This window comes from Malus domestica, chromosome 15 (assembly GCF_042453785.1).
Source record: "Malus domestica chromosome 15, GDT2T_hap1".
Classification (NCBI taxonomy): domain Eukaryota; kingdom Viridiplantae; phylum Streptophyta; class Magnoliopsida; order Rosales; family Rosaceae; genus Malus; species Malus domestica.
In genome coordinates, this window is record NC_091675.1 from 16068839 (window position 1) to 16084319 (window position 15481).

At 39.5% G+C, this 15481-nt stretch overlaps 4 protein-coding genes and 2 non-coding genes across 6 annotated transcripts; 3 read left to right on the plus strand and 3 right to left on the minus strand.

The window, feature by feature from the left end:
• The first annotated feature begins 1001 nt into the window (after positions 1-1001).
• LOC139192234 (uncharacterized) lies at positions 1002-2430 on the plus strand. The gene is made up of 2 exons (XM_070813900.1): positions 1002-1192; positions 1274-2430. The coding sequence occupies exon 2, from the start codon at positions 1282-1284 to the stop codon at positions 2335-2337; it is 1056 nt and encodes a 351-aa protein (XP_070670001.1). The 5' UTR covers positions 1002-1192; positions 1274-1281; the 3' UTR covers positions 2338-2430.
• Positions 2431-6615: 4185 nt separating this feature from the next.
• LOC103400751 (uncharacterized) lies at positions 6616-9464 on the plus strand. The gene is made up of 7 exons (XM_008339410.4): positions 6616-7179; positions 7284-7369; positions 8044-8122; positions 8201-8260; positions 8389-8510; positions 8662-8733; positions 8885-9464. The coding sequence occupies exons 1-7, from the start codon at positions 6784-6786 to the stop codon at positions 8985-8987; spliced, it is 918 nt and encodes a 305-aa protein (XP_008337632.3). The 5' UTR covers positions 6616-6783; the 3' UTR covers positions 8988-9464.
• Positions 9449-12775, minus strand: LOC103400752 (histone acetyltransferase type B catalytic subunit). Its single transcript, XM_008339411.4, has 10 exons — positions 12495-12775; positions 12299-12340; positions 11606-11715; positions 11401-11469; positions 11222-11260; positions 11063-11139; positions 10867-10966; positions 10696-10777; positions 10413-10573; positions 9449-10312 (listed from the first exon to the last, which is right to left on the minus strand). Exons 1-10 carry the CDS (start codon positions 12574-12576, stop codon positions 9650-9652), a joined length of 1425 nt encoding a protein of 474 aa, XP_008337633.3. The 5' UTR covers positions 12577-12775; the 3' UTR covers positions 9449-9649.
• A 568-nt stretch (positions 12776-13343) lies between these two features.
• On the minus strand, positions 13344-15295 carry LOC103425001 (large ribosomal subunit protein eL28z-like). The gene is made up of 4 exons (XM_008363087.4): positions 15154-15295; positions 14847-15012; positions 14567-14730; positions 13344-13695 (listed from the first exon to the last, which is right to left on the minus strand). The coding sequence occupies exons 2-4, from the start codon at positions 14992-14994 to the stop codon at positions 13555-13557; spliced, it is 453 nt and encodes a 150-aa protein (XP_008361309.3). The 5' UTR covers positions 14995-15012; positions 15154-15295; the 3' UTR covers positions 13344-13554.
• Positions 14285-14376, minus strand: LOC114821879 (small nucleolar RNA R24). The gene has a single exon (XR_003769716.2). It is a non-coding gene; the product is annotated as a small nucleolar RNA R24 (small nucleolar RNA).
• Positions 15296-15334: 39 nt separating the features above from the next.
• Positions 15335-15406, plus strand: TRNAP-UGG (transfer RNA proline (anticodon UGG)). The gene has a single exon. It is a non-coding gene; the product is annotated as a tRNA-Pro (tRNA).
• Positions 15407-15481: the final 75 nt, after the last annotated feature.

The following is a 15481-nucleotide window of genomic DNA, read 5'->3' on the forward strand; positions in this document are numbered from 1 at the left end:
CCCGCTTCAATATTCTTTCGTGTTATCACCTAAAGTCAGTGACAATACATGTTCACTTTTTAAAATATTAAATAATTATTTTAAACTTTTTGAAAAGTTAAGATCAATACAAAATCACTTGTAAAAAGTTCTTTTATGTCTCATAAATACTTATCTGTTGTAAATAATGGGTATGTTTGCCCACATGTGTATAGTAATGTGTATACTATATACTCATAAGCTAAATAGTAATATTTTGTAATTTTCCATTGAAGTAACTCTATAAATAGAGCACTTCAATTGTGCAAAGAGGAGTGAATGAGAAGAAGAAAGAAAAGAGAAATATATCTAATAGCAATAATATACATTACTTCCTCTGCAACAGCTTGTGTCGGTATATTACTCTGCAACTGCTTCGTTCCTTCACCAAGTAAAGGTTATCTCTCTATAAATTTTGCCTATTTATAACACGTTATCAGCACGACTCTCTAATCATTTTCTCATTTCCCTTCACCGAAAAAAAAAAAAAATGTTTCCTCTAAGGTTTTTACTGTTCTTCTTCTTCCTCTCTCTCAATTGCTGGGTATACCCTCGCGAAGAACTGTTTGCACCATGTTTACTTCTAGTTCTCCAACTAACAGTCACTTATATCTTTGATTTCTTGTTTGGTGTAGATATTGACTACTAACCCACTGATTATTTATGCAATCTAAGATTGTGCGGTTCTATCGCCTATCTTGGACTGCAGATCTAATTTTACTGCAAATTTTAAGTGGAGCGGTATAATCGCCCGCTCTATCCTGCATATTTAAATTTTCCCGTTATTTAATTTTATCGCAATTTTAGGTGGTGTGAAATAATCACCCACCCTGCTTTGCATATTTAATTTTATCGCAATTTTAGGTGGTGCGGTATAATCGTCCACCCTGCTTTGCATATTTAAATTTTATTGCAATTTTAGGTGGTGCGGTATAATCGTCCACCCTGCTTTGCATATTTAAAATTTATTGCAATTTTAGGTGGTGCGGTATAATTGTCCACCTTGCTCTACATATTTAAATTTTCCTGTTGTTTAAAGTAGTGCGGAATAATCACCCATCCTATACTTATTTCGATGAGAATGGTGCGGTACAATTGCCCTTCTCATTAATTGTGTAAATCTCGAGCCTGAAGTTTCGAGTACTTATCATTTTGGCCTGAAGATCAAAAATTTGTAAGAAACAGAAGTTCTAACAATATATTTCTCCAGTACACATATTATTGCAAGTTCTTACACACCTCATTTTTCTTTCAGAAAAGAAAATGGCAAACTTGGCAAAGCTTGATTTTGCTGCCCTGGACATTACTGGAAAGAATTACCTTACATGGGTACTGGATACCAAGATCCATCTGGAAGCAGCAAATCTTGGAGATACCATCAAGGAAGAAAGCAGCTCATCCTCTCAAGATCGGGCAAAGGCCATGATTTTTATTCGTCGTCATCTTGATGAGGCACTAAAGAGCGAGTACTTAACGGTTGAAGATCCGTTAGCCCTTTGGAATGCCTTGAGAAGCAGATACAATCACCAGACAACGGTGATTCTTCCAAAAGCTCGCTATGACTGGACACACCTGAGGATCCAGGATTTCAAATCAGTGGCTGAGTACAATTCGGCGTTGTTCAGAATTACCTCTCAGATGAAACTCTGTGGGGATACTATCACTGAGGAGATGTTATTGGAAAAGACTTTCAGCACATTCCACGCCTCTAACATGGTACTGCAACAACAGTATAGAGCGCGAGGCTTCACTGAATACAACCAGCTGATATCTGTGCTCCTAGTAGCTGAACAGAACAATGAGCTTCTCATGAAAAACCATAATTCCCGACCTACTGGATCAGCACCGTTCCCAGAAGTGAATGTTGCTTCCCTTGAAAGGAATATCATATCCTCTCGTGGCAATAATTACAAACGAGGACGTGGCCACAAGCAAGGTCGGTGGAAAGGGAAAAGCAAGAACCATGGTGTCCAGTTTCACAACCAGGTTCCAAGGTATAATCCAGGCCCGAGCTTTAAAAATACCAATCGCCAGAAAGGAAAAGCTCATGTGAACACTCCTAGAAGTCATGAAGGAGGTTGCCATAGGTGTGGTGGCAACGGACATTGGGCGCGTACTTGTCGCACCCCAAAGCATCTGGTGGAACTATATCAAGCCTCATTCAAGGAAAAGGGTGTCGAGATCAATTTCCTTGACCAGGCTAAACCAATGGAAACCCCTGATCCAGTGACCAATTTATCAGGACAGTTAAACACAACCCACTTGGATGCTACATACTTTATTAATGAAAGAGGGAATGAAGTTTATGGGTCCGATTGAATTATTTATGTTTAATGTACTCATGTTATTTGTACCTGTGGTTTAATGCTCGCATTTTCAATTCAATAAAAGTAGTATTCCAGTATGAATAAACTGCTTTTTCTTTACTCAGAGATCATGGATAAAAATTATGGTTGTTCTCAAAACAAGATCAATGGCGGAGACTTTTGTCTTGCAGATAGCGCAACCACGCATTCAATATTTCGAGACCGAAAGTATTTCTCGAATTTGGTACTTGCAAAAGTAAAGGTAACAACAATATCAGGACCATCAGATGTAATTGAAGGCTCAGGAAAAGCCCAGATTATGTTACCAAATGGAACAATATTGTCTATAAAGAATGCATTATATGCTACTCAGTCCATTCGAAATTTGTTGAGTTTTAAAGACATACGTTTAAATGGATACCACCTTGAAACGAAAAGTGTAGAAAATGTGGAATATTTATGCATTACCTCCAATGATACCCAGAAGCGTATATTGGAGAAGTTGCATGGTTTATCGAGTGGATTGTATTGTACATACATAAAGAGAGTTGAGGCATATACTGTCATGAACCAGAAGTTCATTGATTCAAAGGTTTATATGCTTTGGCATGACCGTCTAGGTCATCCAGGATCTACCATGATGCGTAGAATCATTACCAACTCTAATGGACATCCATTACTGAGCAAACACATTAATGTCTCGAATGATAATCCTTGCAAGGCTTGTTCCCAAGGGAAGTTGGTAATTAGACCATCACAACTAAAGGTTGATGATGAATCCCCATCATTTTTGCAAAGAATTCAAGGGGATATTTGTGGACCTATTCAACCAACTTGTGGACCATTTCGATATTTTATGGTTTTGGTTGATGCATCTACCTGATGGTCACATGTTTGCCTATTGTCTACTCGAAATGTAGCTTTTGCGAGACTTCTTGCTCAGATAATTAAGTTGCGAGCACAGTTCCCAGATCATCCCATTAAGTCCATTCGACTTGATAACGCTGGTGAATTTACGTCTCAAACCTTTGATGATTACTGTATGGCACTCGGCATTAATGTTGAACACCCTGTTCCTCATGTCCATACTCAAAATGGTTTAGCAGAGGCATTTATCAAGCGGCTTCAATTAATAGCCCGCACTCTGCTCATGAAAACAAAATTGCCAGTTTCTACATGGGGACATGCCATATTACATGCTGCATCATTGGTTAGATTGAGACCCATAGCCAACCACCAATACTCATCAATACAACTCGTGTTTGGACATCAGCCAAATATTTCACATTTACGAGTTTTTGGTTGTGCTGTTTATGTGCCTATTGCACCACCACAACGAACTAAAATGGGACCTCAGCGCAGATTGGGAATTTATGTGGGTTTTGATTCACCATCTATCATTAGATATTTGGAACCTTTGACTGGTGATGTGTTTACAGCTCGTTTTGCTGATTGTCATTTTGATGAGATAGTTTTCCCGTCGTTAGGGGGAGAAAAGACCGTTCCAGAAGAACGACAAGAGCTAACATGGGTTGTTCCCACCTTATCTCATTTTGATCCAAGAAGCACTCAATGTGAAAATGAAGTGAAAAGGATCGTTCATCTTCAAGGTATTGCTAATCAAATGCCAGATGCATTTAATGATGCTTCGAAAGTGACACAGTCATATATACCGGCTGCAAACGCACCTGCAAGAATTGATGTCCCTGTTGGACAAAATAAAGTGGCAGCGAATGATTCATCCAGTGCACGCCTGAAGCGTGGTAGACCCCCAGGTTCAAAAGATTCAGCCCCTCGAAAGAGAAAGATGAGGGCCCAATTGAACCCAAATGATATCATTCAAGAAAAGGAATTGAATGATAAATCCACAATTCGTGACTCTGTACTTCCAGAAAAAGAAAATGTCCTTGATGAGACACATGTCCCTGAAGAGACAGAAGTACATGAAAGCAAAGAAATATCCATAAATTATGCATGTACTAATGAATTGTGGGATCGAAATGAAATAATCATCGATGACATGTTTGCATTTGCAATAGCCACTGAAATTATATTAAGTGATGATATTGAGCCCCGCTCTGTTGATGAATGCAAACAGAGACAAGATTGGCCTAAGTGGAAAGATGCAATCCAGGCAGAATTAAATTCCTTGGAAAGGCGAAGTGTTTTTGGACCAGTAGTCCAAACCCCAACTGATGTAAACCCCGTAGGTTACAAATGGGTGTTCACAAGGAAATGCAACGAGAAAAACGAGATTGCAAGATATAAAGCACGACTCGTTGCACAAGGTTTTTCACAAAGACCTGGAGTTGATTATGAAGAAACATACTCTCCTGTAATGGACACAATTACGTTCCGTTACTTAATAAGTTTGGTGATTTCAGAAAAACTTGACATGCGACTTATGGATGTCATCACCGCGTATCTATATGGAGAATTAGATACTGACATATATATGAAAGTCCTAGAAGGACTTAAGTTGCCTGAAGCAACTAACAAACCACGGGGTATGTTCTCAATCAAATTAAGGCGATCACTATATGGGCTAAAACAATCTGGGCGAATGTGGTATAATCGTCTCAGTGAGTATTTGATTAAAGAAGGATATGCCAACAATGTCATCTGCCCTTGTGTGTTCATTAAGAAATCAAATACTGGATTTGCTATAGTGGCAGTATATGTCGATGATATGAACCTAGTTGGAACTCCTGAAGAGCTCAACAAAACTGCTGAATATCTGAAAAGCGAATTTGAAATGAAAGACCTTGGGAAAACCAAATATTGTCTAGGCCTGCAGATCGAGCATTGTGTTAGTGGAATTTTGGTCCATCAATCAGCTTACATTGAAAAAATACTAAAGCGATTTGGCATGGACAAGGCTTATCCACTTAGCACCCCAATGGTCGTTCGTTCTTTGGACATTAAGAAAGATCCATTTCGTCCAAAAGAAGATGATGAACTGGTCCTTGGTCCAGAAGTACCATATTTGAGCGCAATAGGTGCTTTATTGTATTTAGCACAATGTACTAGACCAGATATAGCTTTTTCAGTTAACTTGTTAGCCAGGTACAGCTCTGCTCCAACAATTCGTCATTGGAAGGGAGTCAAAGATGTTTTACGATACCTTCGTGGGACAACAGATATGGGTCTCTTCTACTCAGACAAGCCCACAAATGAACAAATCCTTGTTGGATACGCAGATGCTGGTTTTCTCTCCGATCCGCATAAAGCCCGCTCACAAAATGGATATGTGTTCACTAATGGAGATACTGCAATTTCATGGCGATCAACAAAGCAAACGCTAGTTGCAACATCTTCCAATCATTCGGAAATAATTGCTTTACATGAAGCAAGTCGTGAATGTTCTTGGTTAAGATTAATGATCTATCACATCCGGAATTCATGTGGTTTACCTTCAAAGACAGACACTCCAACTGTCATCCATGAAGATAATGCAGCCTGTGTCGCCCAGATGAAGGAAGGATTTATCAAAGGTGATAAGACTAAACACATATCTCCAAGATTTTTCAGCGCACATGAGCTTCAGAAGGCTAAAGTTATTGAAGTCAGACAAATCCGTTCTAATGAAAATTTAGCAGACTTGTTCACCAAATCTCTACCAAAGTGCACATTTCAGAAGTTGGTACAGGGAATCGGATTACGTCGGCTTACAGATTTGAAGAATGCGGAATCAGGGGGAGATACAATTCAGGGGGAGCATCCATGATACATGCATGTTGTACTCTTTTTCCTTCGCTTAGGATTTTTCCCACTGGGTTTTTCCTATCAAGGTTTTAACGAGGCAACCTAAGCATGCTCAACACCATCCGGGTAAAGTTGTACTCTTTTTCCTTCGCTATGGTTTTTTCCCACAGGATTTTTCCAAGCAAGGTTTTAATGAGGCAACTGATGTTGATATGTGGGCATCCAAGGGGGAGTGTTGTAAATAATGGGTATGTTTGCCCACATGTGTATAGTAATGTGTATACTATATACTCATAAGCTAAATAGTAATATTTTGTAATTTTCCATTGAAGTAACTCTATAAATAGAGCACTTCAATTGTGCAAAGAGGAGTGAATGAGAAGAAGAAAGAAAAGAGAAATATATCTAATAGCAATAATATACATTACTTCCTCTGCAACAGCTTGTGTCGGTATATTACTCTGCAACTGCTTCGTTCCTTCACCGAGTAAAGGTTATCTCTCTATAAATTTTGCCTATTTATAACATTATCTATTTCTCTTTTTAACGTTAGTGTGTTTAAGAACATACTCAATGACTCTCGTCAATATTGGGTAGAATATTTTAAGTTTTAACTTTAGTTGGCGACGAGGTGGACACTATTTTATCTTACCGCTTTCAGAAGCAGCCCAGACGGCCCCTCACTTTGCATTGCTTCACTCTCCGAGTCTTTCACTCTTCAGCTCCGTTCAGCTTACAGAGGCGCACGTTAACCATGCTTAATCTACACACCCGCTCACCCGTTCTTCAACCTCCCTGCACTCCCTTATCCATGTTTTCTCGCAACACAAACCGCTTCCCGCCATTTAGTACCGTTGGACTTCACTTTCAGAGCTTTTCTGCACAGCCGGGGCAGCTCAGGACCTCCGTATTCGTCGCAAAAGCGGGTCGGAGCCTAAGGCTGAAGACCCAGGAAGCGAGTGACGGAGAAGAAGATAAAGACGGCGGCTTTGTGGATATAGATTTCGAAGTTGCAGCTGAATCCGAAGACGGGTTTCCGGGTCGAACCGGCTTCGGAGGGAGAGAGGAAGAAAAGGACTTTGATCGAGATCCCGAGTTTGCTGAAATTATGGGTGCTTGTCTTGATGACCCAGAAAAAGCTAGGTCCAAGGTAATCCCTTTTTTTGGATAATTTGACGTTTGTGTTGTTTGGAATTGTTGAGGTTTAAGGATTTTTTTTTTTTAATGTTTAAGGATATTTGAACCAAATTTCAGATGGAAGATAGGTTGAGGAAGAAAAGGAACAAGATTTTGCAGACAAAGTCTGGTTCAGGGCTGCCCATGAATGTGACATTCAACAAGTAAGTTGAGATGATGTAGGAACACAAAGCAATTTGTTAGTGTGATTTTTTGGTCCATTTTCTGGATTGTTCATGCTGTGATGCTTAGTATTGTATCCCGACGAGCCGAAATCATAGCTATTAGTTATAGTTCAGTAGTAACACTGAGTAATGGAGTAAATTTTGAATGAGCCTCTCGAAAGCTGAAGCAAATAAACGAATTTTTGTTCCCGTGCGAACATGCTTGATGGACAGCGCACGTCAGAAATTTTGTATAAACTGCTATTTTGGTTTATTTTCAATCTAATTGTGAATTTGTGCATTAAGGATGTTTACTCGATGAACTAAGACCTCATGTCTTCTTTGAATGTATGTGATCTTTGTTTCTTTTGGTATGGCTTCTTTTCGAAATGAGTCAAATGACTGCTATTAGGTTGAGGAGCTCGGGATTGAAAAAACCGAACTGGTTTCACTGTCCTCATGTGTTGTATGCTCAAAAAAAAAAGGAACCCTGTTCTCATTCCTAGAACTAAGCTCTATCAGCGACTTTTGATAGGTCAGACGAAATGCGTTGTGCCTAATCCCTGCTTCTTTGTCATATGTTATATTGTCAAGCTATCACTGGTCTTGTTTGTTCGATATCTGCCGAAACATACAGAATTACTAACTTGCTCTTGGGTCTTGGCCACTGACAGCTTTGGTTTCTCAAACTCGTATATATGGTTTGAATTCTACAACACTCCGTTGGAGCAAGATGTTACCTTAATCTCTGATGTAAGTAACTTATCTTACCTTGAAATTATATCACTTTGTAATGTATGCAGTAACATACTTGACCTGGCTTGTCTACAGACCATTCGATCATGGCACATCATTGGGCGCATGGGTGGATGCAATTCCATGAATATGCAGGTAAATTTTCAACCAGTCTATAAAATTTCGGTGTAGACTTCATGAGTCGGTAACCAGTAGAAATATACTGTACATGATGCGAATTTTTGAGGCATACGTCCTCACCCTCTTTAATTTCATTCATGCAGTTGTCACAGTCTCCTTTTGATAAACGACCAAGTTATGATGCGATTCAGGGAGCAAATGTGACCCCAACTACTTTTTACAATATCGGAGATCTTGAGGTTCAGGACAACTTAGCACGTGTTTGGTATGGAGCTCAACTAGTATTTCTAGACATGCTGTAGTCTTTATAATTTGAGACTTTACCGTGACGCTTCGTTTCATGCTGATGCTTTTATGCCATTGGGAATGGAAGTGCAGGTGGTTCTTGCTCACCAATCTGATAAATTTTTTGGCAGGGTGGATATCGGCACCAGTGAACCATTGCTACTGGATGTTCTAATAAACGCATTGACTCAGATAAGCTCCGAGTGCGCCTCTAACATCCCTATATCTTCTACGCATCTTTATTCACATCTTCTGATGTTGCGTGTTTAATGCCTTGTCCTAGATTCAAAAACTTTTTCGCTTCTTATTTCGGATGTTCATTCTAACTCTTATCCCTTGATTGGTGTTAAACAGCTTTGTCGGAATCAAGCAAGTGGTGTTTGGTGGATCTGAATTTGAAAACTGGAAGGAGAACATGACATCAGAGGATGCAGGTTACAGCATCCACAACATTTAGCCAATTCGCGGTGCATTGGAGATTTCTATACAACGCAGTTAAGTCATGGCTTTTTACGCTCAACATCTGAGGGTTGAAGATCTCAGACTCGGTACAAATACAGTCAAGATTGCAGACATTGGGGCAAGCCAATTCAGTGATAACTTCAAGTCGCGTACCTCATGTTTTTTATCCTCGTGGTTTCGGTTATTCGGATTACGGAAAGTTTTGAAACTTGCACAACATCCATTGACAATTTTCTTCGCACCTTTTTCCCTTCGTTAGAAACTTTGTGATGTATATATGTTCATTTCCAAGGAGAAACTAAAGTGTTCAGATTTTCGACAAAACAAGGACATGATCGGTAGCGGAGGAAGGAGCAAGGGGGAATGGAGGTAAGAAGAAAAGGTTTTGGTTCCAGGGGCGAGAATACGAGTAGACTCGGTTCACAACAATTATGAATGAATAAAAAGTTACGGAAGTAGCATGTTAAAGGCATTAGCTGCTCAAACTTACTGCTAATAAAGTTGTGCAAATATTCAGATGACATAAGCTAGAATCACGCATAAACTCAGTAATTTACAGATAAGCTTCCTCCGATATCCCAATCCACAAAACCAGTTTTCGCCTAACAAATTGCATCACTGGGTTAACTGCAACCGCATCAGCAGAATCGAAGTCCATTATGATGCCTCCGCAGCGAGGGAGATCTGCGAAGACACTCTCTCAGCTACTGATTTGATCTCTTTCACTCTCTCCTCAACTAATTGCTGGAGTTGCTCATCCTGATTTGGTTGATTTTCGTCTATCTGAACAGTACCGGTAGCTTCACCGGCCTGTGACCTGAACATGACAAATGACATCTCCGGCTCATATTCGCTCGGAACTTCAACCACTCGCTTCCCACCCGCCCCAGAATCTTTTCCTATGAGATCTTCCTTCATGCGATTAGAAATAATTCCCACAAAATCCTCCATGTACTTGTCCACAGGATCAAGGCCGAGATAAAGGAAAACATCCCAGCACTGAAGAAACTGTTTCTTGTTAATTTTCAAACTTTTCTGGGCATCCTCAATGACACTAGTAGCTGGCATGAGTCGAGGAGTGTGTGTCTTCTTCGACAACTTTCCTTGCTTCAGTTGCGAAACTGCTGAGTTAACCGCATACTTGATTGGGTCGAACTTATGAAGGCGTAGTACATCAACACAAGTACGTACATGTTGGAAGTAATCTAATGGTTCTTCAACTGTGAGGTCATGGACGTTTTCAGATACTGCAACATCATTGAGAGCCTCAAGAAGGTATCGTCCATAACCCTTGTGTTGGTAAGGAGGCAATACCAATATCTGACATCAACAAAGATTCTAGTAAAGAACAGCACCAATAGTGCATAAACAATGAAGTTTATGAGAAATACTACATAAGTGATATTGACAAGGAGAAAACCTGACTGAGCCGCAATCGAGAACTATCAGGATAATGGTAAAAACGATAAACAGCTGTAAAACCAAGCAATATATTGTAGATGTCCCCCTTCTCATCTATTTTGTTCTGGATCAGGACATACAGCTCCCATCTTGGATCCATGACATCGATCGGACTGCTACCTAATCCAAAAAACAGCAACTGATGTCACAGTGAGTCATGTACTGCACTCCCCTCCCCTCTCTTTCCATAACAGAAAGAAACTACCAGTGTTCTCTGATAAGACAAGGTAAGAAGAGATTACCATCAACAAGAAGAAGAACAAGAGGAATCAAGTGACTGTAAAGGTTCCCAGCAGCTGTCTTGCCCACAACCAAGCGAACAACCTGAACATAGTCACTGTTATTGCAAAATGCAAGAAAATTTATCATATTTTAGATACTGCGAAAAGACAAAGCTCGCCACATCAAAGCACCTGCAAATCAGAAGTGGTTGCTCCAAGCTGACCATTACAATAACTTATTTGTCCATTAGAGGTATTGCGCTGTAACACCTCCCCAGTTGTGACCATGTATCTGCACGTGTATTATATGGTGGAATTCATGATATAAAGTAAACAACAAAAATCTAAATGTTTTTGCACTCAACAAAAGGAATGCAAAATTCATTACCTAATCAAATTTCTCTGCGTCGAAAAAGTTTGAAGGAACTCCTCTTCACTCTCAACAAGGGTCTCAGCAAAAATTCTCTGGAGAACATTACTGACTTAGCACCAGAACTAACAACGTACAAAACAAAAGTGATGGTTTAAATTGGGAAGCAAGGCATACCTGAAGAGCTGCTTTCAAATCAGTGATCCCTTTTCCACCCTTATAACATTTAGAAATTGCTATCAGTAAAATTTTCTTGATAAAGAGGAAGCTAGTAGCACAAGTAATAAGCAAAGTTGGCAGATTGAACAGATCGACAAAGAGAGAGAGAGAGAGATGAACAGAACAAGAGTACTTACATCAGTTGTGCTCTCAAATGCAATATCAGCATACGCATGAAAGGATAAACTGCTGACCCATATCGTAATCTGCATCCGCAGAAAGATTAAAACGAAGCCATTCTAAATCACTCCATTCAAACTATTAAAATAGCTTTTGACATTATTTGCACCGGTGCAGCAAATTCTGTGAAGGTAAACTTCAAATGGTATGCACCAAGATTACCTTCAATCCTTTGTAACCATATATCTTCCCATCATCATCAAAAGAGCTATTCAAATCAACAGGCTCAATACAAAAACTGTCTGTAGAACCCACTTCCTCTTTGCTAGAAACTATGATCGTAGCCATTGATTAAGCATGCATGTAAAAATAGAGATATTATTAAAATAAATTAAGCACAACAAAACCATTATCATTGAATTTCAGATCTAGGAGAACGAAAGTATTATAAAAATGTAAAACATTATTATCACAGTTGACAATTAAACTTTTCCAACAAATCTGAAAATCCATAAAGCAACCAACTGCGTCTATTCTTAACATCCTCCATCTAAACTATTAAGCATTCTAGGACTTGCAACTCAATCATGTAACTATCTTATTTTCCACTCAGCCAAAAATCATCACTTTTCGATTACTGACAGAATACCAACCTTAAGTCCAATAAATCAAACTTAAAAATCAAAACTGCCATTTTCCGCCACCGCAGTTACTGATTAATCAAACAGCTGGAATGAATGAAATCCCACCCAAAATGAAAAAAATTGTTTCTTGCCAAGGGAACTACTTTGCAGAACCAGAACAAGATACCGAACAGCAAATCATCATACAAAAACGTTAACTCAAAGTTAAAATCGGCAGAATTAAGCACACTAATCAAATAATCCCAAAAAAAACGCATAAAACCCATCATACCTAGGTAAATCTTGATGCAATCTTTGGCCTCCAGTCCAGCATCTGCTCCCAAATCGACGAAGACAAACAAAATCAATGAATTTAGGGCAGAAACAGAAATAAAAATTGAAATTCGAGTAGAATACGTGGAACAATGGAAGTGCATTCTAAAAACAACGGAAACATAACTGAGGAAACGGATGCCAGAAGGACTCACCGACGCTGGAGAAGCCGACGCGACGTCGTTTCTTAGGTTCGGTGGCGGTGGGATCGGCGGAGGCTCCTTGCTTCTGCACCATTTTTCGAATTAGGGTTTCCGGAGCTGGAAATGGGAGGGAGAGAGGCGGGAAAATTACACTGTTGCAAATTGGGACGTCTGTGATATTTATAGCGGAAATTGGTAAAGATAACTCTCACGTGCAATGCACGTGTTACTCGTTCCAATTTTCATATTTTTGTTTTGTCAAAATTCCAATTTTTGAAATGTTGAATTTCACTGGTGTAGACACGGTTCGGCTCGGTTTAGTTTGGTCTAGTTTCTTTTGGAACCTGAAACTCAAACCGAATCATATAAAGTATTTGGATTTGAAGTTGAACACTAGGGGTCATATCAATACAATCAAACCAAATCAAACCAATCAAAAAAATTTAGTATTGTTGATTTAGATTCGGTTTGAGTTTATGCCAGAAAGATCTTATTTTTCCCTTCGTTTGAGATTGTTTTGGATCTTAAAAACCAAATTTGCACAAAACATAAACAAGTATTCCAAGTTTCCAACAACGAAATCGATCGAGCACACACGCTTCAGCCTTTGTTTTAACTTCAATACTCGAAGTAAACCAATTTATGCAAGTATTTTTAGAACTAAATTCTTATAAGGTAAATCGGGCTGGTTTGGTACGACTCGACTTCAATTAGTTAATAAAAAATGAAGTGAAAGATAAATTTTGGTTTAAACTGTCATTCATTAACCATAACCATAAGCCATCTTGCAATGAAATAGCCAGAGTGAACCATTCATATGCAGGTGTAGAAATTGCAACCCTGAGCTCTATGATCGAGATATTTCTAAAAACTAGATTGCATTACGATATTAATCTTCAGCAAAATTTGGCGACAGAAACAAAACACCATCCTTCCCTTGTTCAGTCAAAGGGCTAGTCTTAATGTTCATCACGAGAAAATACAAGATCTAAAACCGGAAATCATGTCTCTCCTTGGACCTGGAAAAGGGAACTAAACACCAAATGAACACAACGATGACACATTTTTCCCCTCACTTCCTACCGGGGGTCTTGACAGCCTGCCTGTTCCTCTTCTTCACACCGGACTTGGCAACCCTGAGACTCTTGTGAACGGCACTGAGCCTGGCAAGGGCAGCTCTCTTCAAATCAGGTCTGTAGAAGTTATCCGCAACCTGTAACACGTCACAATCAAATAACTATTCAGTGAGTGCAGAATTCAATCAAAGTTTGCATTGTGCAATGAGAGAAATAAGAGGAATCAGATAATCTGGCATGGACAGTCAATCCTATAGTTCAATTATCGTTGCATGATTTACATCAATCTATTTAATCATCTCAGAAACATGTATGCATGAGAGAGAGAGAGAGAGAGAGTGTGTGTGTGTGTGTGTGTGTGTGTTCATATTTCAGGTAGCCTAGGAAGCATGGACACTAAACGAATTGGAAAAGTTATTACTTTACTGAGAGTTTTTCAGAGGGAAAAAACAATGTAAGCATTTCAAATGTAAAAGAACACAAACTACAGTACAATAAAACTATGGTCATCGAAATTGGATGAACATCTGAAAACAAGATATAACGATACAGTTTTTAAGACGGGCCTGAAAGGCAAATTTCGATTTTACTTCAGGTGTCGCTAATGTATTCAGGTCTTCAAAAACCATATTAATCATCCATCAATCACTCAACAAAACATATATATGCCAATCTGAGTGAAACTTGAAAAAAAAAAAAAAAGCCCAAATTGTATTAGCTAAAGAGGGTGCTCAGAAGCCAAGCGTAACAAATGTATTTCATGGAAAATCCCACACAAAGCAGGATTTTCTTACGTGTTAGCTGCTCATCACTGCTAAAAAGTAACTAACATAGCACATTACACATGAACAACTAGGGCTACACACAGATGATAATATGGCAACGAAATTGCGATTACAATCAATTTAATCCAAGGATTATTGAAATTAAGCATATCGATAATTCGACTCATACAGCAATACTCAATTAGCCAAATCCAAAGCTTATGCTAATCACATTGTTAATTACCTGATTGGTAACAGCCTTGGCGGCGCGGGGAAACTCCTTTCGGATCACAGACTTGTGGAGCAGACTGGCGGGCTTGTTCTGCTTCTTGGTCTTGGTGGTGGCGAGCACCACAGACTGGTCTTTGCCTCCTGCCTGAATAGTAACCGTCTTCTTGTTCGCGAAACCTAGAAATCCCCCACCGAAACAAACCGAAGGTTAGAACGACGATTCGGCTTCCCGGGGTTTTACATTTTTTTTATTTTCCCCGGAAACAAACAGAAGGTAAGAAAGGAAAATTTACCGGAATGCTTGTAGGAATGGAGGTTGTAGAGGTTGTTGGGCTCCTTGCTGAAGCGGACACCGGCGTTGCCGCGGCCGAACTCCTTCACCAAGAAGGAGTTGTTCTTCTTCACGATCTCCCAGATCAGTTGTCCCGGAACGGTTGTCATCGCGCCTGGATTCCGCTGCTGCAAAAATCACAAGAAAAATCAACGGCCAGATTCAACACCGAGACCAAAAATGATTCGATAGAAACCGTGATCTGAGTCAACGGAGAGACAGAAATGGAATCGGAGCTCGAGGGATCTCGGCGACGGCGGTGGACTTACATCTGCAGAGGCAGAGAGAGACTGAGAGAGGGAAGGAGGCTCCGTTGGTTTACCAGTGTAGCAGCTAAAGATTTCGTTTATATAGTCGTCGTTAACAAAAACCCTACACTCTTAAAACGATCAGCTGAGAATGTAAATGACGACCTGTATCATTATAAAGTCATGATGGGTTAACAATACCGGCCGTTTGGTCTAGTGGTATGATTCTTGCTTTGGGTGCAAGAGGTCCCGAGTTCGATTCTCGGAACGGCCCCTTTTTTAACTTTTATTTTCTCATTAGACTTATTTTTTAAAGAAAATTAATTAAAATAATTTGAAAATTTTGAAT